This window comes from Myotis daubentonii, chromosome 12 (assembly GCF_963259705.1).
Source record: "Myotis daubentonii chromosome 12, mMyoDau2.1, whole genome shotgun sequence".
Classification (NCBI taxonomy): Eukaryota; Metazoa; Chordata; class Mammalia; order Chiroptera; family Vespertilionidae; genus Myotis; species Myotis daubentonii.
In genome coordinates this window covers 15037145-15060734 of record NC_081851.1, presented here as the reverse complement: position 1 = coordinate 15060734, position 23590 = coordinate 15037145, and the positions used below count along the sequence as shown (strand labels likewise).

General features: G+C 53.9%; 1 protein-coding gene and 1 pseudogene across 1 annotated transcript in view; both read left to right on the top strand.

Moving 5' to 3' along the window:
• The window catches only part of LOC132213910 (protein Daple-like), an 88846-nt gene that overhangs the window by 22055 nt on the left and 43201 nt on the right, over positions 1–23590 (top strand). Inside the window, exons 11-19 of the mRNA XM_059660790.1 lie at positions 2691–2837; positions 4021–4147; positions 7218–7363; positions 14347–14484; positions 16906–17316; positions 17807–18048; positions 20843–20986; positions 23129–23275; positions 23381–23420. Of these exons, the coding sequence (XP_059516773.1) occupies positions 2691–2837; positions 4021–4147; positions 7218–7363; positions 14347–14484; positions 16906–17316; positions 17807–18048; positions 20843–20986; positions 23129–23275; positions 23381–23420 (1542 nt within the window). The remainder of the gene's footprint in view (positions 1–2690; positions 2838–4020; positions 4148–7217; positions 7364–14346; positions 14485–16905; positions 17317–17806; positions 18049–20842; positions 20987–23128; positions 23276–23380; positions 23421–23590) is intronic.
• LOC132213855 (RNA-binding protein 7-like) lies at positions 8073–9025 on the top strand (annotated as a pseudogene).

The window sequence follows — 23590 nt, the reverse complement described above, 5'->3', positions numbered from 1 at the left end:
TCAGGGGAGGGTGTCAGGGCTGAGGGGGGGGGGATGGAGACCAAGACCCAGGCAGGGTTACTGACACTCTGACCATGCATCCGACGGCTCACATCACCAGCAGGTTTGGGACCCTCTCTTTGAGGATTTGGGAACGTTGCTTCCTCTGCTGAGCCCAGGGTTAGAGGCAGTCTGAGGGAGTGGTGTGAAACCAGGATGTCAGCACACACTGAGTGGGCTGCTGGGTGGTAAGAAATCATCCCGCTGCCAGCAGGAAGCTTGTGAGGGGAGCACAGGTCTGGGAGCACAGGCTGTCCGTCTCCTGGCCAAGCAGCTGGTAGGCAGGTGCACTTGGCCAGGCAGTTTGGCCGGAGACTTCAACATGCTCTCCTGCTGCGGACCGGCCCAGGGGTCCCGGGGCCAGGTGGTGCGGGTTGGGGATGACTGTGGTCCAGGCTTGTTGGTTCCTCCCACCTACTCAGGGTGTGTCTGTTCCCCCAGGAATGTTGGTGGCTCACTCCCCTACCCCCTGGGGAGAAGGCGCCCTGGGTGCTGTGCCCAAGCAGCCCGGCCCAGGAGAGGTGGGGGTGGGAGGCCAGCTCTCGGCTTTGTCCTGGAAATGGTCCCCTGGCCCTACTGGTGATGAAGGGCATCAATCTGCAGCACAGACAGGTGTGGGGCACGGGCACCCTCACTCACAGGTAGGAGGGTTGCGGAAGGTCATGTGCAAGCTTCCCCAGGCTGCCGCCTCCGCAGCCTCCTGCACACGGGGAACCTAAGGCAGGCCCACATCTCAGCCAACACTCTGCCCCGTGGATGGGGGTAGGTTTCAGGGCTCAGCCTCTGTCTCTGTGTCTTTTCTGGGCCTGTCCAAGCAGCCTCGCCCAGTCATGCGGACGCAGTGACTGAAGGCCTGTGTGGCGCCAAGCCCTGCGCCAGGAGCAGGGGATCTAACACAAAGCAAGACTCGCTCCTGGCACTGGGGAGCTTCTGGGCTTTTGCAGGGTTTCCCGTGGGAACCCCTTTTTCGTGTTCTCAAGGTGTGTGCCTCTGGATAACAGCAGCAACATTTCTCATATTGATTAATAATTTTGCTGTGAAACTAGTAATGCCTTACACATGGCATTAGTAAATGAATTACAAGAGAAATAGAGTGGTCCGTGAAGGCCAGGCCACATAGAGAATGAGTCACACTGTTCTCCGAGGCCCATGTGCCGGGGCCCAGGGATCAGCAAGGACAGTGCTCACGCCCCCAATTCCGGCTGGGTTTTGAAGGCTGGGTAGGAGTTGGTTGTAAGGGTGAAGGGGCAGGCTGTGCTATGGAACTCAGGGCCTGGGATTATGGTGATACTGGTGAGTACTGGTGGGTAGACCGGCTGGAACACTAGATCAGAATGCTGGGGGCAGTGGCCAAAGAGGGAGAGCTGGGCCTTCTTCCTGCGTGAAGCCCCTCCATGTGCTCCAGCTCACATCGCTGATACTAGTCCGGGCTCCTTGAGGATGGGGTGCAGGCTGCTGAGGGCAGTGAAGAGACAGGTCTGGAGCTCTCCAGCCTGAGTTCAAGCCCAGCTTCACCCCTGGCTGGCTTTGTGACTTGGGGCTCATTCCTTAATTGACCCAAGTCAGCCTCTTTGTGTGTAGGAAGGGACTGTCCCTGCCTCCCTCTGGGGGCTGTTGTGCAGAGTGAATGCGGCAGAGACAGAGAGCACCTAGTGCAGGGCCAGGGTCAGGCAGAGAGGGGGCCGCCAGGTGAAGCCAGAGTCAGTCACCAAACCCTTCCTGCTGCCAGGCTTTGACCAGAGCTGTGTCCACTGGCGGTAGGTATACGGTTTCCCCTCTACCAAGAATCCGGGGTTCTTGCCCGTGTGGGGAAATGAACACGTGATGGATAAGCAGGAGCTACTGGCCCGCACCCATGAGTGGGGCAAGCCTTGGAAAACTGCTCCCTGAGAGAAACAGACACATCCATGTGTATCTGTGCTCACAAACTGTGAGGACATTCAGGGGAGACTCAGCCCCCTAAGACATGAGTGGCGCTGGGAAGACTCTGGAGGGCAGGACCAGGGATGAGGGGAATGAACTGCACGGTTCCCCTGTGTGCTGGGCACTGGGATAGGAGTAAGTGCCATGGACTCCTATGAGGTGGCCTTCGAGGGCCCAGCCACTGCGTTCCACTCCCAGCTTGTGCCTGACACACAGAGGCCCATAGTACTTGTTTGTTGTGTCTTACAGACTCCTCATTTCCAGGAAACTGCTGAGAGTAGGTGTGTGAAATGTTCAAATAGGAAGTGCATATTGAACAAAAGCTCATCTGAATTTTGTTCCAGAACCAAGATCAGTGGAGTGACTGTGAGAGGCCTAGCCTCAGTCCTCAAACCCAGGACTCTCAGCCCCACCCCTTCCTTCTTAAGTAAAGGGGCTCAGCCAAGTCCCACACTTGTCCAGGTGCACTCATTTAACCACCCGAGGCTGTACATGTCAGACACTCTCACAGTGTTCCCTTCCCGAAATTAAATAGTGTCTTGCTTCGGGGATTTTTCCATCTGGCTTGGCCTAATGGAGAAGGGCAGGGGCTCAAAAGTGGAGACAGAACTTCCCATGGCAGCAGGGTCACCACTAGGCTGTTGGTTTGGGTCCAGGTGCCTGGAAGAGCCCTTGTCATGACCAGGGGCCTTAACCTCATTGCTCTCATGTGTGTTCTTGCTGACCAGGAGCTAATTGAAGACAACTACACCTTAATGGACATCAAGAGCCTTCTCCAGGAGCAGCTGACTGTCGCTCGGTCCCGGGTCGATAAGCTGTATGAGCTTGAAGAGGAGAACGTGCAGCTGAAATCAAAGCTGCACCGCCTACATTTGGTAGGACAGGCTGTTGTCGCCACGTGTAAAACTGTTGGGGCAGTTTTCGGTTCATGTTGTGCCCTTCTCTGATGTTCAGCTACTGTGTCGGTGCTGCTGCCAGCACAGTGACTCGCTGACGGTGGAGAGTCGCTTGCTAGGTTCAGTGGCTTGAGTGGGCACCACTGAAGCCTCCAACACAGAGAGGGCCTGACGCTGTGTTGCTTTCTTGTGAGGATGGAGGGATTGGGCCTCTGTTGCAAAAAGGGTCTCCTCTGGCATTTATGATGTGGGTTGAGCTGTGATGTGTGAGTCCCTACGGCCTTTCCAAGGCGTTAGGCCTGCTAAGGGGCGACGGAGCTGCCATCATTATAGCATTTGCTCTAAAGCCCTGTGCTGTACGTCACTTTGTTCAGACACTGCTCAGAGAACTTCATCCCCTAGGACCTAGTGCTGGGGTGGGCAACCCCTGGCATGCGTGCCAAACATGGCACGCCAGTAACTTTTGCTGGCACGCGAAACCCTCTCTTATAATCTTTCATTTACAATTGTGAATCTTTGTTCTCAGTGATGAATTTTGTTAAGTCTCATAATAGGAGTAGCCTGACGGATGAAAGTAGTAGCTCATGCATATCTCTGAAGGTCACGAAATAGAAACCTGATGTAAAATCTCTGTCATCAGTGATGCAGCAGCAAAAGTTCCACTGATAATATCAAACAGAGTCATAACATTTTCTGTCAGACTATCAGTGTACATGTATACATTAAAAAATAAATGTATTTTTCATCATCATATACTGTGTTTTTGTTACTCAAATGAATTTTATTATTTCTTCAAGGTTCTTCACATATGTGCACCTTAAGAGATACCAAGTAGGCATAACATGTTCTCAAAAAATTAGGGTTGGCACACAGAAGAATTTTGAGTCAGAGATTTTGCTGGTTTTGGCACGCACTCACAAAAAGGTTGCCCACCCCTGACCTAGGGCCTTGGTCACTGGGTCAACATACTTTTTAGTGGTTGTAACTCTCACAGCTGGGCCGTGTGTTGGAGTCATTTCTGTGCAGCTGTGTTTTTGGAAGTGAGCAGGGGCATGGAGGCCCTTCATCCTGGGGAAATGAGGGCAGATGCACAGGGGCCGGGATCTGTCCAGAGCGTGCCCCAGTCAGCATCCTCACCCCACCCCCTTTTCTGCACATTCAGGCCCGGGACACAGACCAGCAACACCTTGAGGAGCTGCGGGAAGAGAACTTGGCCCTCAAGGCTGCACAGGGGCAGAGTGTGGAGGAGTCCACCCACCTGCGCTGGGAGCTGGAGCAGCTGTCAGAGGGTAGGCAGCAGCCGATGGTGCCATGGAGCCAGCCTGATTGAAAACAATTACACTTTAATGGATACCAAGGGCCTGCTCCAGGAACAGCTGACTGTTCGGCTTCTCCATAAGCCAGGGAGCTGAGCCCTTGGCTCTGAAACTCATATGTCAGCCCAAGTAAATAGGGTTTTATTCAAGGGCCATTTGAAACTGTTTCATTGCAATTCTCTCCAAGAACATGAAGGGCCTGGCAGCCTTGAAGTCAGGACATGAAATGCAAAGGAAGTGCTGCCAGATTTCTCAGTTCCCATTCAGCTAGACACAGGAGCTTCCAAATGACAGCACGCTGACACCCAGAGGGTGTCTTAGATCTCTCCGTGGAGCACTGGAAGCTCTGGATGCAGGAAACGTCCCCAGTGGTCACTCGCCTCCATTATAGTTGTACCCGGGTCATGGTTTCCTCCATTGATTTCATCATCGGACAGATGAGTGTAGTCTGCTCTCCGTCTTCCTGGGCTGGGGCTGCTCAGTGGCTGCTGTTCAGGGGACCCAGGCCTCTTCCACTTCCTCTGGTGTTTTCCCCCTCCCAGCCCCCAGAGGAGGTGAGGGGTTGGCCAGGGAAGGTGGGTGGGGTGGCCATGCAGCAGGAGCCTCAGCACCCAGCAAACAACAAGCCAGTTCCTGTGTCCAACAATAGCACGCGTGCACCTGTGAGTGCAGGTTAGGCTTTGCTTAGAGCCAGGAAGGCCTTTGGCTGGGTTGGGGAGGAACTATTTCTCAATTCTGAGCAACATTCCTCAGCATCATGGAAAGGCTGTAGAAAGCAGCTGGGTATTCCTCTCTTCAAGGCGTCCCATCAGCTCCAAACCTAAAATCAGTTCATTGAACTATGAGTCTGTGTGAGAAGTTAGTTCTTTCTGTGGTTTGGTGTCTCCTCACTCCTGGGAACCCAGGCTCTGGGAATTCAGGTTCCTGGGGAGCACCACTGCCCCCTGGTGGGACACAGAACTGGTGCTGGCTGACAGGGAGTGGCTCAGACCAAATGTGCTTGTTAGAGACCAAGGTGGCTGATGGGGTTGGAAAGCCTCCCTGATTCAGATGCTCAGTGTAGCTTATGAGCCCTTTCAGGTCAGTGACTGACTTCTTGGTGTTCCCAACTCCTACTGCTTAGCTGGGAGCTCACGAACAAAGTGTGTATACTTATGTGTGGTTGGGGTGGTGGCTTCTTGAATCAGAAAGGCCTGGTTTAAAGTCCTGGCTCCTCTACTTGTTAGCCAGGTGACCTCTTCTGCACCTCAGTTTTCTTATCTGCAAAATGGGGGTAATGAAGCTGCCTCACAGGATTGCTATGGGTATCTTGTGAGAAAAGGCAGTGAAGCATTAGACTGTGCCTGGCCCGCAGGGTGCCAACAAAGGATGGCTTTTCTTCTCGCCCTTGTCTTATCCAAAGATACCCATTGCTCTGCTTCTTGGGGTGCTCATGAGCAGCCCTATTAGCAGTACAGTGTGATAAGGCTCCCAGGGCTGAGTGTGTGGCCCTGGAGGGACAGGTGAGGGAACAACCCTGACCCCTCATACATTCATGGTTTCCTCCTGAACAAGCCCTGGGATTTATCCAAAATCACGCACCTCCTGGTGGCAGGGCGGGGCCAAGAACGCCCTTTCTTCTCAGGTCTGTGCTCCCTTTTCTGTTCTGCATTCAAGCTGTTTAAAAGCAACAGAGGAAATCTGCCTTTTTCTGGCTTTACCTTATGTTTTCATCTCGCTTAGAATTTTTTAAGCAATTTGGATGTATTGTCTCATTCTTTTTATTTATTTTTCTTAAATTTTGCTGATGAGAATGAGCGGAAGAACTCGTCAGGGGAGGACTCGACCTCGCTTGGCTGAAAAGGTGGTGCGGGCTGATCCACGGAGGGCTGTAGAGTAGATGCAATCGGCTGTGGATCTAAGCAAGGTGTTAAGTCAACGTGGCCTTGTGGTGCACATGTTGAGACGTACGATGACAGGCTGAGTCGACTTATGTGCCTCTTAATGTCAGCTATTTCTTCCTGAATGTCCTTTAGGTCTCTCAAAACATGGTGTATCATTTCTATAATGACCTGAAATTGAGGAGCAGATGCTTCAGGAGGTTTCTTTAACATGTGGATCAGCTGGAGAAGCGCGGTTCTAATGCTGCAGCCTGATTCTGCAGATTGAGTCTGGGCAACTGACAGCATGCCCTGTACTTGGCTAACTGTTTGCTCCATTATCTCAGGATTCAGTGTCACAGATTCTTGAGTAGTTGCTATCTCTATTATTTCCATTGTTTCGGATTCTGATATAATCTTTGTGTGGCTGGATCGCTTGAGAACCTTTCCTTGTCTCCACTACAGCAGCATGTGCTATTTCCTGGGATAATTTGGTCTTCTTCTGTCTCCTGGCAGCTCTCACTCTCGTCACTGGATTGGACATCGTAGTGGCTGGTCTCTAGTAGCCTATCGGCAATTATCGCAAGGGCGCTAGTGAGAACTCTTAACGACATTGTGTCCCTGTCTCATTCTTTTTCAATGCAATTGTGAAAGTACAAAATGAAATCTCTGACTGAAGGAATTTACCCAGAGGTGGCAAGTACTGGGCATATGTGCCCCATAGCCTCTTCCACCCACAGACATGCGGGTCAATGATCGTGTCCCCCCTAAACTCCCGGACACCCACCACTCTGAGGCTGGCACAGAGAACACACTCTCTTTGCCATCTGTTAGTCTCTGCAATCCTTGACTAGATGGTCAGGTTACAACTTTGTAAAAAAGTGGTTCCAGCAGTTCCACCATCTTGAACTTTTGCATTGGCTTCTCTCTGCCATCACCTGCTTTCTTCTAAGTTCTGCTTGCTCCCCTAACAATCCCAGCTGAACCAGCAGAGGGGCCATAACCGCCCGAGGAACCCTCATGTGCAGACAGCAACAGCACCCTGGGAAAAAGGGATGGCACCCAGCTGACACGCCCAGCCCCCCAAACCCAAGGCTCAGGCTAATGGCCATCTCAGCGCCGGGGGCAGAGAGCAGAAGCTGAGGCCCCTGGAATATGGGCTCTGACTCCACTTTGCTCTTCAGCCTCCAGTTGCTTCCTGAAGCTGGACCAGGAGAAGCAGAGCCTCCAGGGCACCATCCAGGGGCTGCGGGACGCCTCCCTGGCCATGCAGGAGAGCAGCCTCCAGCGCCAGGAGCTGGAGAAGGAGAACCAGCAGCTCAGAAAGCAGGTACCCGTGGGTGCTGTCCGGAACATACGGGCATATAAGTGGCCAGGGGGAGCACCTAGGTGTTGGTGAGCATGCACAGCTGGGGAAAGGCAGAGTCCAGTGCAGCCACGGTTATGGTAGGGGGACAGGAGGCCTCCTGGAGAGGCGTCACGAGGCAGCATGAGGAGTCCCTGCAGCAGTGAGACCGCACACGATGGACCTCTGTGTGCCTCGTTGCCTTCATCTGTGAAATGGGGTTAGCGATGCACCCACCAGTAGGTGTGGTGAGGATGGTGTGAGTTAGTGCAGGCAGAGGGTCCCGCGTGTGGTAAGTGCCTCATGGAAGGAGAGCAGCACCCTGTTAGAAAGCACCGGGCGGGGCCAAAGTGCGGGCCGGGGTCACACAGTGGCTGGTCACTCACGCAGCATCCTGCACCCCGAGCTCCGCAGCAGGTCCGGTTCTGCAGGGGGCGGGGCGGGTACAGGGAGAGTCTCACCTCGAGGCCTTGGCACCGCCCATCTGGGTCCCTTCCCTTTGCTGAGCATCATGGGCTCCAGCCGCTGCCAGTCTCTCAAGGGCTCTGGTCCAGATGCCTGGCCATGTCCTCTGCGGAGGAGGAGGTCCCCGGTGGGTCGCCTCTGTCCTGGCACGAGGGCGCTGTCTGCAGAGACTGTCGCCGGCCCTGAGGCCAGCGGGCTGAGGCCATTGAGGGGAGCGCGAAGGGCCACCATGTTCCTGGTCACCAGGCACAGGGACCCCTCCTTCAAGGCCACCTTCCAAGGCGGCCGCTGTGTCCGTCCCACGTCCCTCGGTCCAGGGAGGCTTCCGCGCTCCAAAGGTCAGTCCAGCCGGTGTCGGGCACGCGGACTCCGGCTCCGCGAGCCTCCCTGGGAGCCATGGCCTTCACAGAGCGCTGTCCTCCGAGCTTGCGCACTCGGTCAGCGCACTTTGACGCAGGCCAGAGGAGCGTGATGACGTTTATGTAGGCGACGCCTGGTGGCCGAGGACCTGGGCTCTGGAGAGTGCGCAGTGGGAGCGTCAGGAGGCCCCCCTTGGCCTCACACGGGAGGGCGGCGCCCGCAGGGGCAGTGGCGGAAGCGGATCTGCTCGCTTAGGTGGCGACCTGGACACTGCAGTGACCGCGGGGCTCCTTTTCCCGCCTTCCCGCCAGGCGGGGCCAGTGATAACAGTGAAAATCCCAGAAGGTAGGATGGCAAAGCAAAGCAGTTTGCATTTGTGAATCTCCAACACGCACTACCTGTTCTTTATGCAACGCATCTACTTAATGCAATAAAACTCTTTGGAAGGCCCAGCAAAACCCAGTTTCCTCAGGAAGTAGCCATGCCTCCCAGCGTCATGTGGGAATTCAAGCCCGGCCTCGACATCTCCTCACAGACACGGAAGGGCCTGGATAACATGGCTCCATCGCCACAGGCAATTGAGAGATCTCTCTCTTCTCCAGAAAACGTTCAGAAACAAGCAGTGATGAACGTTCTGAGACAGATGTCATAGGGCGGGAAATGTGGTTCTCCACAGCTGGATCAGTCAGGATTTCCCCATCAGCTCAGTCACACAATCCTGGTTATCACGAGTCTCCAAGCTCCCAATGGCATCAGGACACACCGTCATTGCTGCGCCAACCAGGCAGAGCTCTCCTCCCTGCCCAGGAGCAGACACGATAGCCGTGAGCAGCACCCAGAGGACACGGAGATGGTCACTTCCGTGAGGACAGGAACCACCTGGCTGGAGCCATGGCCCCGACAACAGAAGAGGCAGCAGGAGAGCTGGGAAGGGGCTTCATCTCCAAACGAGCAAGTGTCCAAAGGACAGTGTTTTTATAGGGTCGCCCTAGGCTGAGTTGGTCTGTGAATGTTTCGTTAAAACTGTACAGAGCAGTTTTATAAGTTGCCACATTTCTTTATAAAATTTTTTAAACATATAGCTATATTCTAATACAGAACTGAGAAGACTTGTGATGGCAGCTTTTACATGGATAGCCTTTCACCTCAGGGTTTCATGAAGAGGAAAGGGTTTTATGCAAAAGAAAGTTCCACAATTCCTAATCGTTTTAGAAATTGAGGAAGGCGCGTGTTCTATGTATCAGTTGTATCATAAAGAAAATATTTTAATGCTCTGTTATCTATGGTATTGCAAGAACCTGCTTATTAGTGAATCACATTTTGTGTATATAATAGAAAACATTCAAGTTGGTAGTCTAAAATGCAGTAGTATTTTGTTAACAAATGAGAAAATGTCATTTCAGTGATTCATTTTACTAACATTTGAGAAAGATTATTGGTGAAGTTTGGTATTAATCATATTGTTTAACTTCATAGAGAATGTAAGTGTAAGTTCTGTGACATGCTCTTTGAGTTTTGCCCTAATTGGTTATCAAGTGTAAATCTTCACTTCCTATTTCTTTCTAAAACATTAGAATTTTCTTGTTAAATCATATTTAAATAACTGAAGTCACTCAGGAAGTTAAATATCTCTAAATGTATTTTTTTAAATTAAAAATTCAGTGCTAGTGTAAATTCTCCTTTTCAGGAAGAACAAAAATGCAAATGCGGAGTCAGATAAAATGATTTACTGAAAGTATGGTTGTTTGGGAAAAGGTTCACAAAGCCTTTCAGTGCTGCCTCTATTACTGAAACTTTTTTTTTTCTTTTTATTACTGAAACTTTAAAAGTTTACAATTTTTAAAGTCCCTAGGGTATGTGTGCAAGGACACATTTTATTATAGGGATTATGCATGTTGTCTTTCTGTTTGAACATTTGAAGGAGTTAAGTCTTATACACGTTCTAGTTTTAAACATTTTAAATCCTGTTAAAGCTCTTATGTATCAAGATGCTTCCCTTAAATTGTAGAACTAGTTTATAAAGGATATATTTGGATCCTGTTTAATAACTATAGCATTTTGTACTGTTACTTTTTAATATATTGAAAACATAAAACAAACAAACAAAAAATAAAACAGAAAACACTGGTGGGTCCCGAAGAGAAGCCGGGGTGGAAGACTCGCTCCCGTGTGGAGACCATGGATGGGCCGTTTCAGGGTTTGGCTGCTGGTGACAGGAGTGCAGTGCCCACTCTCTCCTTTCGGTTGAGGGGATGAGGAAGAGGAGATGGCGGGACTGCATTGCCTTTCTGGACAAACCAGGTCTTCCCAGTAGCGCAGTAGAACAGACATCTGGGAGGACAGACAGGCTTCCCAGCCAGGTTCATCCTACAGTTACCAGGACCCCATTCACATGGCAAGAAGGGCCCCGAGAGGCTAGCAACAGCCTCCCTGTGCAGGTCATTCTGGGTCAGAGGGCCTCAGTCCATGTAGCCACCACGGGTGACAGAACTGCTTTGTGGGCTCTGAGCACACCTTGTCGGGTGCCTGGATTCCGGATGAGGGAGGCGCAAGGGCACTCTTGCTTGCTGACCACCTGGCAGGACTGGTGCTTTCAGGTGTCTGGTGTCTCTCCTGACCTGCCCAGCGGTCCTGCCAGCGTCATTTGCTGAGGCGGCCCCGGCAATGGCAGGGACGTGGGCTGCAGACCGGAGACCTGGGTCCCGGAGGTCATGGCTCTGCTGGAACTTCATCTCTGGGTGAGGCTTGGGACCGCCCCTCCTCCTGTGCAGTGGTTTCTCCAGGCCTCTTGTGGGACATCTGAGGTTCGGTGACTCAGGCTTCTCGTCCTTTGAGGCACCGTGTGTCTTCTCCCCGGGGGCCAGGAGGAAGCCCCTCCTCATGCCGTGTCTCTCTGTGCAGCACAGCTCAGGGAAAGCCACCAGACAGTCTGGGTTTTAGATTCATGTGGGCGGGGCACAGGGTATGTCTCTGTAAATGGCAGCCTGACCTTGGCCGAGATAGAAAGGCTTGACCTTTAGAAAGATGAGAACCTCCAACGGGGCGGGTCCTCAGGGGTGAGCTGCAGAGGCCTGCACTGTAGCCTCTGGCCCAGCTCTCAGCAGGCCTGAGAGATGACCCCTGACGCATCTCCTGCCCTCGGGGTCCACTTGGGTCCCTCTTCCGCACACACAGGACTGGTGGTGGGTGCTGCCTCCCCACATGACTCCTTAGCCCTGTCTCTCAGGTCCCATCCCCACTTCCTCTCCTGATCAGTTCCCTGTAGGACCCCAGGGCAGTCCTGCTGCAGCCCTTGGGAGGCCTGTCTTGGCTCTGAGCCCCTGGTGGGAGGGAGGGGCTCCCTGTCCTTCTTAGCCCATTCGGGGCCTGGCTGCATCATGGGTCCTCCCTAATGTTGGATCGATGGTGCATCTGGGCCATCAGCTAAAAACCACAGGGGACATGGCCTGACATTGACCTCCCTGGAGCCAGGGCAGGCCCAGCCTTGGACACGTCCAGACAACATGGCCCTCTGGGTGGTGTCTGAGAAGGAGAGACAAGGGTCAGCCAGGACAGTCGGCCCGGAGTTCCAGGCCCCCCTGGTGCCAGCTCGGCTCTCCCACCGCCCAGTGTCGCCCAGGCTGTAGGCTCGCTTTGGTTTGTGTAAACCTTAGTTTCCTAAGTTCTCATCCTTCCCTGTAACTCACGACCCTTCTGTGGACCATAGAGAGGGTGCGTCCCCCACCCTTACTTGGCACTGACATCTAAGAGTTCATTCCTTCAGGCAGGAGTCCTGATTTTGAGAGGAAGAGGGCAGCCCTTTGGGGCCTATCATGGGAACACAAGCGCAGCACAGGAACTGATGGGCAGGCCCCTGGCACCCCAGTGCTCTGGAGACCTGGACCTCCCCACAGGAGCCCTCGGCCCAAGCCTGGTGCTTTGAGGATGACGGGAAACCCATCTCAGCCTAGAGAGCTCTCACTAGGGGAAGGGAGGGCCTTCAGGGAAGGACAGGAGTGAGGGCTCCAGTTCCACGGAAAAAAGAAGCAGAGAAGATGGGGGTGTTCAGCGGTGGGGGGGAAGGCGGGTGGACAGGGGGCAGTCACATTTTCAGACCAGAAGCAGCCACACCACATATGCAAAGGTTGGACATAACATTCCTTTCACTGGGACAGACAGGGCGGCAGGGGAGAAGAATTAACAGTAAGATGGGGAGGGGGGTGGACAAGGGAGGAGGTGGGGGGCACACACCCCAGGCCCCGTCTGAGAGAGCAGGCCTGGGGTCGGTCCACTGCGGTGCGTTCGGCTCTGCCGCATCCTCACTGTGGGGCTCTGGGCAGATCACTGGACTCCCTGGGCCGGTGTCCTTCTCTGAATGAGGGGGAGTGACAGCTGTGCAGGGCCTTCCCCCTAAGGGCCGGCTCCAGAGCAGGCGCTGCCATCAGGGCAGATGCCTGCTTCCTGCTGAGCCCAGACCTGGTGCTAGGAAGTGAGGCAGCGATCAGGAAGGAGAAGAAAGGTGTTCTCACTTGTGAGAAAGACTCAGACACATAGCTCCTTGCAGCGCCTTTTGCTGTTGACCCTGGCTGGGTGGGGCTGCCCCGTCCTCGGGTCCCCATGTTGGGGCAGAGGGCTGGGTGTGCCCACAGGGTGCTGTGAGGGCACGGATATGAACTCCACTGTGCCTGACCCTCCCCATCATGGGCAAGAAGCTGCCTGCCTGCTACTTCCAAGGAGTCTGGAAACTGTGCCCAGACCTGTGAGATAAAGGCAGGGCGGCCTCACCCAGGAGAAGTAGGCAGAGCTGGCATTAGAGCAGCGATCCTTCCGGGAGTTTGTCAACCTGCCTGTGCCAGGCCGCCCACAGCCAGGTGAATGGAGCTGGCTCTAGGTCCTGCTGCTCACAGGGTCGCTGGACGTCTGAAGGTCCTGCCCCCAGAGGTTCTAGTCGGTGGCTTGAGATCTGGGATGTTTAAAAGCTCTGAGAGCCACCTGATCTGGATCGTGGGGCTCCTCTGTTTTAGTTTTAGAGCCGTCATCCCAAACCAGCATCAGGGTCACAAGTCAAATGCAGGCTCTTGGGCCCCAGCCCAGAATGACCATGTCAGAAGCTCTGAGGGTGGGAGGGGCCTGGCGCTCTCAGGAGGGGTCAGCTCTTGTTGTACCTGCCTCCTGCCAGGTGTGAGATGAGCACGTCACCCTGACAGAAGCTGGCGCCCATGCCTGCTGCTTGCTGGCCCTGTCAGTTACAGAAACCCGCTTGTGGTCACAGTGTTAGCAGGGAGCAACCCTTTCCTCCTCCCGTGTGGTCATGAGTTTGGTGTCAGTGGGAAGGGACAACAGCACGAGCCTCGCCTGGGAGTTGCACCTCAGGGCCCACCCTGAGACTCAATCTGCATCCATCACGGTGTTCAGGTGTCAGGCACAGAGTGTGAGACGTGTGGGTCCAGGCAGTTCATGTTCAGGGAGTGGGCACTGGTGGTTCCCGCAGAAGAGCTCCGTCTCAGGCCGCTGATTGGGCAGTCGTCCAGGCAGGATGGAGCTGGTCTGGCCTGGGCGCAGTGGGGTGTGGAGGGGGAGCCACATGGGGAATGAGGACAGGCCTTGGTGGTCCATTTACTTGGAGGGGAGAGGAGGGAGAGAGATAGCAGAGGACCCCTGAGAGCAGCTGGATGAATAGGAATGTCACCAACTGGGTGAAGTCCCTGTAGCACATCCAGTGGTGGCTGCTGGCCCCAGGAATGTGGCCTTACCCTCAGGACAGTAGTGGACACGGCCTAAGACAGAAGCAGTGAGAGTGAGCAGTGGAAAGCTGGGAGGGAAGCTGACCGACTGGTGTCCATGGCCTTTTTCTCTACCATGAGCTGGAAGTACACACCATGGGCTGAGAGGTGATGGTCAAGGGTATGGGGAGCTCACTGCCCAACTAGGCCTGACCTGGGCAGCGGCTCAGTGACGCCACCCAGGAGCCAGGCTTCTCCCTTCCTGCTCTGCAGTCATGGCAGTGGCTGATGTACCTCCCCAAGAAGTGGGCAGGAAGATTTTCCCCTTGAGAAAAGGCCTGATAAAGTGTTCCGTGGGGCTGACAGGTTTCAGGTTTGCTTTAAAACACAGTTCACTCCCTGAAACGGACTTTTGCATGGGCTGGGTCTTTGGCTCTGCAGATTGAAGACTTGCGAGTCCAGGTGGAAAGAGAAAAGCAGACCAGTCAGGATCTGGAGACCCTCAGTGAGGAGCTGATGGAGGAGAGAGAGCAGCTGCTCCATGACATAGAGACCCTGAAGGCTGAGAAAGCCCAGGAGGTAGGCCCTCCAGCACCCGTGCCTACGCTGGCGCCTCTGCCTGAAAGAGGGAGAGTCCAGGGTCACAGCCATGTCCTGGGAATCCAGCAGTGATTCCTGGGTTACCAGTTTCCTCGTCAGCTGCAGTCTGGCCAGCAATTCCAGCCACAGCAGGGGGGCAGGGATAGTTATTGCCCCCAGGGGCACTGGCCATCTTGTTTTTGATTGTGATGACTTGGGGGAGGAGAGGGGAGGTGCTCCTGGCTGTGGTGGGGAGAGGCCAGGACGCTGAAAATGTCCTGCTGCACACGGGACAGCCTGCAGGACAAAGAAACATCCCCCTTTAAATGTCCAGCATCACTGAGAACCCTGGCAAACCTCCAGGGTTGATCCACCTCACAGTAAAAGAAGTCCCAGGGTAGGCCTCCCAGTGCTGGGTCAGGGGCTCAGGGATGCCAACCAGGCTCTAGGCTTCTCCCTTCCTGTTCTGCAGTAAATCAGAAGAAGCCTTAATCAATAAGCCAAATTTATTTGGAGTCCTATTCATTTTCGCTAGCACTAGCGGGCCCAGAGGAACTCTTGCTTCTCAAATCCTGGGGCCCAATATGGTGGAAGTCTTTTCAATTTATATCTTTTTCAGCTCTTTGTTTTCCAAATTTGGAATGAGACTTCAGGACCTTCTGAGAAAAAGTCGTGTTTGCTGGGACAGGGCTGTGAGACCATATCTCAAGGCCTGGCTTGGTACCAACACTGACTACTCTGTCTGGGGCATATTTTATGGCCTCTCTAGAATGGGAAGTAGTCTTATTTCCCTATTATTTAAGCAAGTAAATGTTTACAGAGTAGCAGGGTTAGTTTTAAACAGCAGTTTTTACCCAAGATGAAAGTTACTATACTTCATAAAGTGTTCCATGGGGCTGACAGGTTTCAGGTTTGATTTAAAACACAGTTCACTTCCTGAAACAGACTTTTGCACGGGCTGGGTCTTTGGTTCTGCAGATTGAAGATTTGCGAGTCCAGGTGGAAAGAGAAAAGCAGACCAGTCAGGATCTGGAGACCCTCAGTGAGGAGCTGATGGAGGAGAGAGAACAGCTACTCCATGACATAGAGACCCTGAAGGCTGAGAAAGCTCAGGAGGTAGGCCCTCCAGCACCCGTGCCTCCCCTGGCACCCCTGCCTGCAAGAGGGAGAGTCCAGGGTCACAGCCATGTCCTGGGAATCCAGCAGTGATTCCTGGGTTACCAGTTTCCTTGTCAGCTGCAGTCTGACCAGCAATTCCAGCCACAGCAGGGGGGCAGGGACAGATATTGCTTCCCAGGGGCACTGGCCATCTTGTTTTTGATTGTGATGACTTGGGGGAGGAGAGGGGAGATGCTCCTGGCTGTGGTGGGAGAGGCCAGAATGCTGCAAAATGTCCTGCAGCACATGGGACAGCCCGCAGGACGAAGATCCCCCTTCAAAGGTCCAGCTTCACGCTCAGAGCCCTGGATAACCTCCAGGGTTGATCCACCCCCACATTACAGGAAGCCCAGTGCTGGGGCAGTGGCTCAGGGACGGCACCCAGGAGCCAGGCTTCTCTCTTTCTGTTCTGCCAGTCTTGGCCATGACTGTAGTACCTCGCCAAGAAGTGGGCAGGAAGAATGTGGAGGGTGAAGAGACAGAGGGAAGGCCTCCCGGGATCCTCTGTGGACATCTCATAGGCCACACCTGACACATGACTAACCATAGCTGCAGGGGAGGCTGGGTATCAGGTACTTGAGTTCTTCAGCCTCTCTAGTATTGCAGAAAAGGGGGCTTGGAGTGGTGCTGTGTATACTTAAGAGACATGCATCCACCCTCCCCTGATACGGCTTCCAGTCTAGCAGGTTCAGTGATAGATGACAAGCCAGGTGACTTCAGATCTGTGCTATTGAGGGAATATACATGGGTCCAGGGCGAGTATTGTTAGGTGCAGGACATTTAGAATCGTGGTGCAGGGCTTCCCTGAGGTGCAGTCAATCATACTGAGACCTGGATGATGAGAAGGAGCCAGAGAAGCTGGAGGCTGGGGGTGCAGGCAGGTGAGCATTCACAGCAGAGGGAAGATCATGTGCAATGTCTGCAGGGGAGAGTGGCGTGAAGAGCCGCCACTGGGGAGGGCGGCCAGCTTGTCGGGCCCCTGTGGACCAGGGTAAAAAGCACCAAGGAAATCAGTTTCATTGTTTTAAGTAAGAGAAGATGTGGTTTCTGTTTCTAAGTCATCTGGCTGCTGTGAAAGTGTTTAGACTTGAACTGTCTGGGTGAGGATCTCCGTGCCCTTCACCTTGTGTCCATATTAGCCCTTTGGGGAACATTAGGACGTCTTTTGGGTCCATGATGAGATGGTCATTCCAGACCTACACTTTGGGCTCCTAGTTTGGACCGAAATCACGCCTGTGTCCTTTCCATTGTGTTTTCCTGAAGATCAAGGATCTTGAACAAGTGGTGTGTTCGCTGCGGGAGCGTTCACAGGCCAGCAGTGAGGCCTGCGTGCAGGACATTGAGAATGAGAGCAAAGTCCTCCACCAGACGGTGATGGAGACCAGCAGCAGAGTCAGCAAGCTGGAGCGGGAGCGGCAGCAGCTGCACCAGGACCTGGAGCAGGTGAAGGAGCAGGCGACGCGGGCCCAGGAGCTGGAGCGGGAGCTGCACTGGCTGCAGGAGGAGAACGAGATGCTGGCCATGGAGGTCAGCGCCCTGAGGACAGCCCCCGAGAGGGTCCACGCCCTGGAGCGGGAGAGCCCGGACCTGTTGCTGGAGAACCAGAGGCTGCAGACGTCTCTGGACACCCTGCAGCCCGAGGGTCTGGAGCGGGACAAGCAGCTGGACACCAGGGTAATTCTGGCCTCAGAATGAGTTAGGACGGATTCCTCCCTGTCAACTTTCTGGTGGTTTGAATGCGGTTGGATGGGTGTTGTGTAAATATCGGAGAAATGGGTTGGTAGTGCTGTTCAGGTTCTCTATGTCCTTACTGATTTTCCATGTACTTTTCAAAGTAGTCAGAGAGGGTACCCAAGGAGCTTATCCAGAGAAAGGGCATAAATTGCCAAGAAAGGTCACAGGGGCATGGAGGGGCCCAGGACTAAGCTTAGGCCCATGTGACAGTCTGTTTCTGCCCTGGCCTTCCCACAGCAGTTCCTTAAGTGCAGGTAGAACTGTCCTCAGCTCAGCTGGGTGTTGCCTGTCCTGAGGGTCCTGCTATTTTGGTGTCCACACTTGACCTGCTCTTGGCCCCTCCCTGCATGTGGGGATGTGGGGTTCTGGAGTCTGTGGTCCCCCTGGGCCTGCACCTGGTGAGGCATCATCCCCTTCTCCCTCCCGGCAGGTGGAAAATTCCACTCTGAGCTCCCAGAGCGCCTTGCTCACTGCGCTCACAGAGCAGAACACGCAGCTCCAGCACCAGCAGCTGGTGGCAGCCCACGAGGCCCTGCAGCGGGAACACGCGTGCCTGGGTGCGCTCCATGAGCACCTGTCTGGGGAACATGAGGCCCTCATGGATGAGTACAGCCGCCAGAAGACACTGCTGGGACGGACCCTGGAGCTGGAGAGCAAAGCTCTCAATGACAGGTGCGTGCCTGCAGTTGGTGGGTGACTGACGGGCTCCCCTAGGCTCCTGTCTCCTCTTCACTCTGGCCCCTCATGTTTCCTCTGGTCCCGCTGCTTCACATTGAAGAGAAGTAAATAAATCCACCATCACCCTCAGCGATGTGGAGTTGGTGCGCCTGGAGGCTGAGGGGCAGGAGGATACCCCAGGGGAGAAGGGTGTGCCCACTAATCCCGGCTCTGGGACACCAGGTGTCAGCATTGGCGTCCCAGCTCCCCTCAGGATTCCTACCCCCTCTTCCTTTTTTCTCCAAACCAAGGACAAGGAGGGGGAGGTTCACCTCGGCTGCCTATGTTCAGGGGCGTGCCTTACCGAGCTCCCCGGGCCTTTTCCCTGTACAAGTCTCACAGTCTTGGCTTCTGATTTTCTTTTTTACTTTTAATTTTGGAAGCTTTGGAATATATGGACCCGTACGGGATAGTATAGTGAAAACCCCATGTTCCCCTCACGTGCAGCAGAATTACCAATACTCTGTCATTCTCATGTCACCTTCACCTCTGACTCTTCATACACCTTTTTTAAAGGTAAAACTGATGTACCTTAAATGCATAAATCTTAACTTTGTGCTTTTGCCAAATCAGGGCTTTGTGTGCATGTAGTCAGCCAACTTCGGCTGAGCTCCTGTCCTGGCAGATCCCTGACTGCAATGGCCCCGGCAGGTGCAGCAGGACCCAGAGGCTGGGGGAGGTGTGTAGTGCACAGGGCTCCAAGGCGGGGGAGAGAGAGGGAGAGATGCACTACAGAGAGGCTCTCCCACACTTGGAGCAGCACAGGAGGGAGCTGTCCACTTCCTGTGCTTGTGAGTTGTCCCTGCTGAGTACTTCTCTTGCCTCTGCCTCAGCAAGATGCTAGGCAAAGGCTGGGGCTTCCCTGGGAGCAGCTGAGGTGCAGGGATTTGGCATCACAGGGACCAGGAGGGCACTGAGCCTGCAGAGCCTGCAGAGGGCACCTGCTGCTACTTGATCTTGGGGGCGATGATGTTCATTTACACACTCACCCAGTGCTTCCTGTGGACTCTCTCTCCTTAGCCTTCCATCCCTTTCTCCACCCAGATTCCCATCCTTTGGGGGTGCCGAGACATCTGCTCCTATCAGACTCTCGTTTCTTCCAGCCAGAATGAGCATCTTCTGCCTTTGGCATCTCCATCTCTGCCTCCTCCGCACCCATCCTGTGTTCACGAGACGCTTAGTGAGCACCCACTGGGCGCCTGGTGCTGTCTAACATGGTTTGAATGCACCCAGCTGACTACTGATGGGAGCCTCCTGTGGTGCCCACCCCTCACCAGGCACTGCGGGCCCTACCCTCAATGCCCTATGATAACCGTGTGGATATATTCTTATGGCTGTTAACATGGGAAGGTTTGTGCAGGTGGCATTTGACTGGTCTGAGGGAGGAGTTCATTGCTCTGCCTATGACTCCTTGCTTGGTGGACCTACTGTGTGATTCAGTGGTTTTTGCTGGTTGGACAGATACCTGGAGGCCCTTGGTGTGTCTGCAGCAGGGCTGCAGGTTGGAGGTGGAGGTGCCTGGAACACTGGCCGGGGGCTCTGTATTCATTTCACCTGACACTTGCCTGGGACACTCGCTCCTTCTTTTCCCTGGTGGACATGCACTGGGTGTCAAGCCTCGTACCTGGGAGTCAGTGGGGAGAAGCACTCGCAGTTTCTGCCCTGCAGGAGGGTGGTTACTAATGGTTGCAATATGCTTGATCCTGTGCTTTTCCAAGACACAACAGGGAAGCAGGAGGTGGGGACCCTAATGGTCCATAAACTGTTTGTCAAACCTGAAAGCCTGATAGAGCCTCCACCCCCACCTTCCACTTCCCATGTCCCGTCCCAGCAGCCTCCACCCATGGCTAAAGGCCACAGGAAGGAACGTTTGTCTTCCAACAGCCACCTGAGCAGGTGTCTGAGTCTGACTCCGCACAAGTGTTGGCTCCAGGCAGATGGTACAAGTACAGCTGATATGGGGTGGGCTTGGATGGAGGGCTGCAGGCAGGGGCTGAAACCCTGGAACCTGGGTGGTCTCTGCCAGCCTGTCTCTGGGTGTGGACACCTTAGGAATGGGGTCTGGAAAGGGTTTTGCCTGCCTGGGGAAGATTGAAAGGTGATGACTCAGTCTCCACTTTGTACCTGGGGGGCCCCCCGAGTCACCCTGAGCAGGGAACGTTCCTGCAGGACGAGGCACAGACTGGGACTGGTCAGGGGCTCCCTCTTGTGTTCTGCTGCCCCCCAGCGAGGACTGTGGGGGACCCTCTTCAGACTGAGACAGGAAGGAAATAAAAGCCCGAGCTGAGGGGGAGGCTGGGGGAGAGAGAGGGCAAGGGCTGGACTGGGGGTGCCTTGAGGAGCAGGGTGCGGAGTTGTGTTCCTGAGCTGGGGTGGAGAGCTCACCCAGGGCCCGGTGAGGGGGATCAGCTGTTATGGGCGGTGGAATTCTGCTGTATTTGCAGTGGTTTCTTTGAGAAGGGCGTGGAGTTCAGAAAACAGTGGTTTTGTTCCCAGTGGGATGAAGGAGGGAGGCTGCTTTGACAGGGACTAGAAGGGGCCATGGAGACACGTCGGGTGGGAGGAGGGGGACTTGCCTCCTGGGCTGGAGGAGACCCCCAGAGCTGGCCCAGTGTCTGTCCCCTCTCTCTGTCCATCCCCGTCCCCTGTCCATCCCCCTCTCCCTCAGCTCTGCAGAGAGAAGCCGCTCACCCAGGCTTTGAGGTCTCCCTGGATGTCCATTCCTAGCGGGTGTGTTTCCCTTCAACAGATACAAGGACCAGCTCCAACATAAGGCGGCGCTGGAGCAGCTGGGGACGCTCTTGACCACCGAGCGGGAGGCTCTGCAGCAGGAGCAGAGGACGAGCGCCATGGCCGCCGAGGAGAACCAGAGGCTGCAGCGAGAGCTGGACAGGTAACCACCAGGCCCCCTGCAGTGCCTCTGCCGGGATGTCATTCAGACTCACTCACTCAGCACCCGCTGAGCTGAGCTCAAGCGAGACCCCTGGTGATGGTGCATTTTTACCAACCCTGCCCTGGAAGCCCCTGGTGGGAACAAGGTAAAGGGGCCTCCAGCTGGTGGCTGGAAGGAAGGACTCGGCAGCTGGGATGGGGCATTGTCTCGGTTTGGACAGTCTCCCCTCCCACAGTTATGATGCTGATGACTGTCAGGCAGGGGCACCTGCATCCTCTCACACCAGCGATTCCGTGAGGGAGACAGGCTCGGTCCTCAGCATTCACGCATTCCCATTTGTGAATTCACCTCCTGGCTGAAATGTACTGGTGACCCCCAAATCAGTGCCCGTGGCCTGTCATGGACGTGCCCAGAGTGGGAGATACTGGAGTCTCCTGATGTGCACATTTGCAGCTGAGGTTGAACAAGGCCTTTGACCCCAGACTTGTTTCAGCTCTCACCTACCAGCGTCCTCTTCATGGGCCACTGAGTGCCATGGTGTTCTAATTTGTGCGCTTTGGTGGCGATTTCGCTGTTTGAAATGGCCCCCAAATGGAGTGCTGAAGTGCTGTCTAGTGTTCCCAAGTGCAAGGCTGCGCTGGGCCTCACGGGGAATATTCGAGTGGCACACAAGGGTCATTCGGTCCCAGGTATGGTGCTGTTGGCTCTGAGTATATTACACGAGGCATTTTTATGTCTTCATCAGTTGACAAAATGTGACCAGAGACTGTCAGGAACTGGTGGGAAAGTTTCAGTACTCACTAATTCAGGGTTCGCGTGGCTGGGTAGAACATTATACTGCAAATCACGAGAATTGACTGAGCTATTGTTATCCTTTAAAAAAAAAAAAAAAACACAGCAACAGAGGAGGAAACAGGCTCAGGGAGATTAAACAACTTGTTTAAGGTCAATATTCCTAGTTAGTGACACAGGCAGGATTCAAATCCAGATCTTGCCTCAACCCAGAAGTATGACCACATGAACCCTTCCTTCCCACAGCCCTGATTTAACATGTGCTGTGGGGCTGTAAACTCAGCTGCCTGCAGTGGCCAGGCAGGTCCAGCAGGTGGGGAATTAGAGTCAGCAATAGACCAGGCCCTGGTGGAGAATACACCTCAGCTAGAGGCTGTCAGCTGGGAGGCAGGCCTGGCTGCCAGGTCATCCTTCTTTATGCTTTTTTTTTTTTTCCTGAGAAGAAGATATCTGAATGTTGATGGGAAACTTAAAATTTTTGAATGCTGGTAAAATAATTTTTTTTAAAGCTGCTTTCTGGGGGCGGGACAGAGCACCGGGAGGACCTGGAAACATTTTTGAGGCTCTGGACCCTTAAACCTAAACCCAGCGATTATTCACAGGACCACAACAGAAGAATCTTTTTATCTTTTTCTGTTTCCTTTCTTTGTTATTTTATTTTTTGTAGTTGACTTTATTGGAGAGACATCAATTAATAAAACCATACATGCTTTAAAATGAAATAAAATAGGATAAAATAAGTAAATGTTAAAAATTAAAAAAAAAAAAAAGCTGTGTGAGCCAAACTTGACACACCTGTGTTCAAATTGAGTCCATGAGCCTCTGGTCATATGAGCTTTTTGGTATATATCTTCCCCAGGAATCCCACTCGGGTAATGATGATGGTGATAATTTCAGTGGGTTTAGGTAACAGTCCAGAATCTCCTATTTTATTTATTTCAAGTGTTGAAATTAGAAAGGGGCTTGGAATTGGAAGAGCAGGACATAGACATAGAGTCTTAGAGCAAAAATGGTCTGATTCAGTATTTAAGTGTTTGAAACAAAGAACCCTTTTCCAAGTAGGCAGATGTGCCAAAGCAGAAAAGCAGAAAGGACTTTTACAGGGATGCTCTGTTGCCGTGGTGTCTGAGCCTGCCTGTCCTTCTCCCCCAGCCCGCAGTGGGGCACCTGGGGTAGCCTCCTGGAACCCCAATGAACACAGTTTGAAAAACGCTGATTTTGTTCAACCCTTCATTAACACATGAAAAAAACTGAAGCCCAGAGAGGTTGCAGTTTAGATTAAGGTTGCACAACTGGGACAGAGCCTGGGAATGCGCCTCAGCCCTTGGCCCTGTGTCTCTCCACCCCTAGGGCCAATTCCCTGCACCAGCAGCTGAAGGGGGAGCAGGAGGAGCTGCAGACCCACAACAAGAAGCTGCAGACCTCCCTGAACGACACCCAGCTGGAGGTGAACCGCTGGCAGGCCCTGTACGAGGGACTGAAGGGGAAGCATGAAGAGCTGCAGACCCACAGCAAGAAGCCGCAGACCTCCCTGAACGACACCCAGCTGGAGGTGAACTGCTGGCAGAACCAGTGCAACTGGCTGAGGGAGGAGCTCCAGAGCACGGACATCTCGCTGACCGAGCAGGACAACCACTGCCAGGTGAGGCCAGGGCTGGAGGCCCCAGGACCCTGGGTGGGCCTGCTCCCTGGGCTGATGCGGTGGGCTCAGCCAGGTGGGAATGGGTCCTCATTGGCATCTCTGCTCGAAGGGTGTGTGTGAATGTCACTCAGAGGCAGAGAGGAAGCCAGAGGCAGTTGACTGGGACAAAA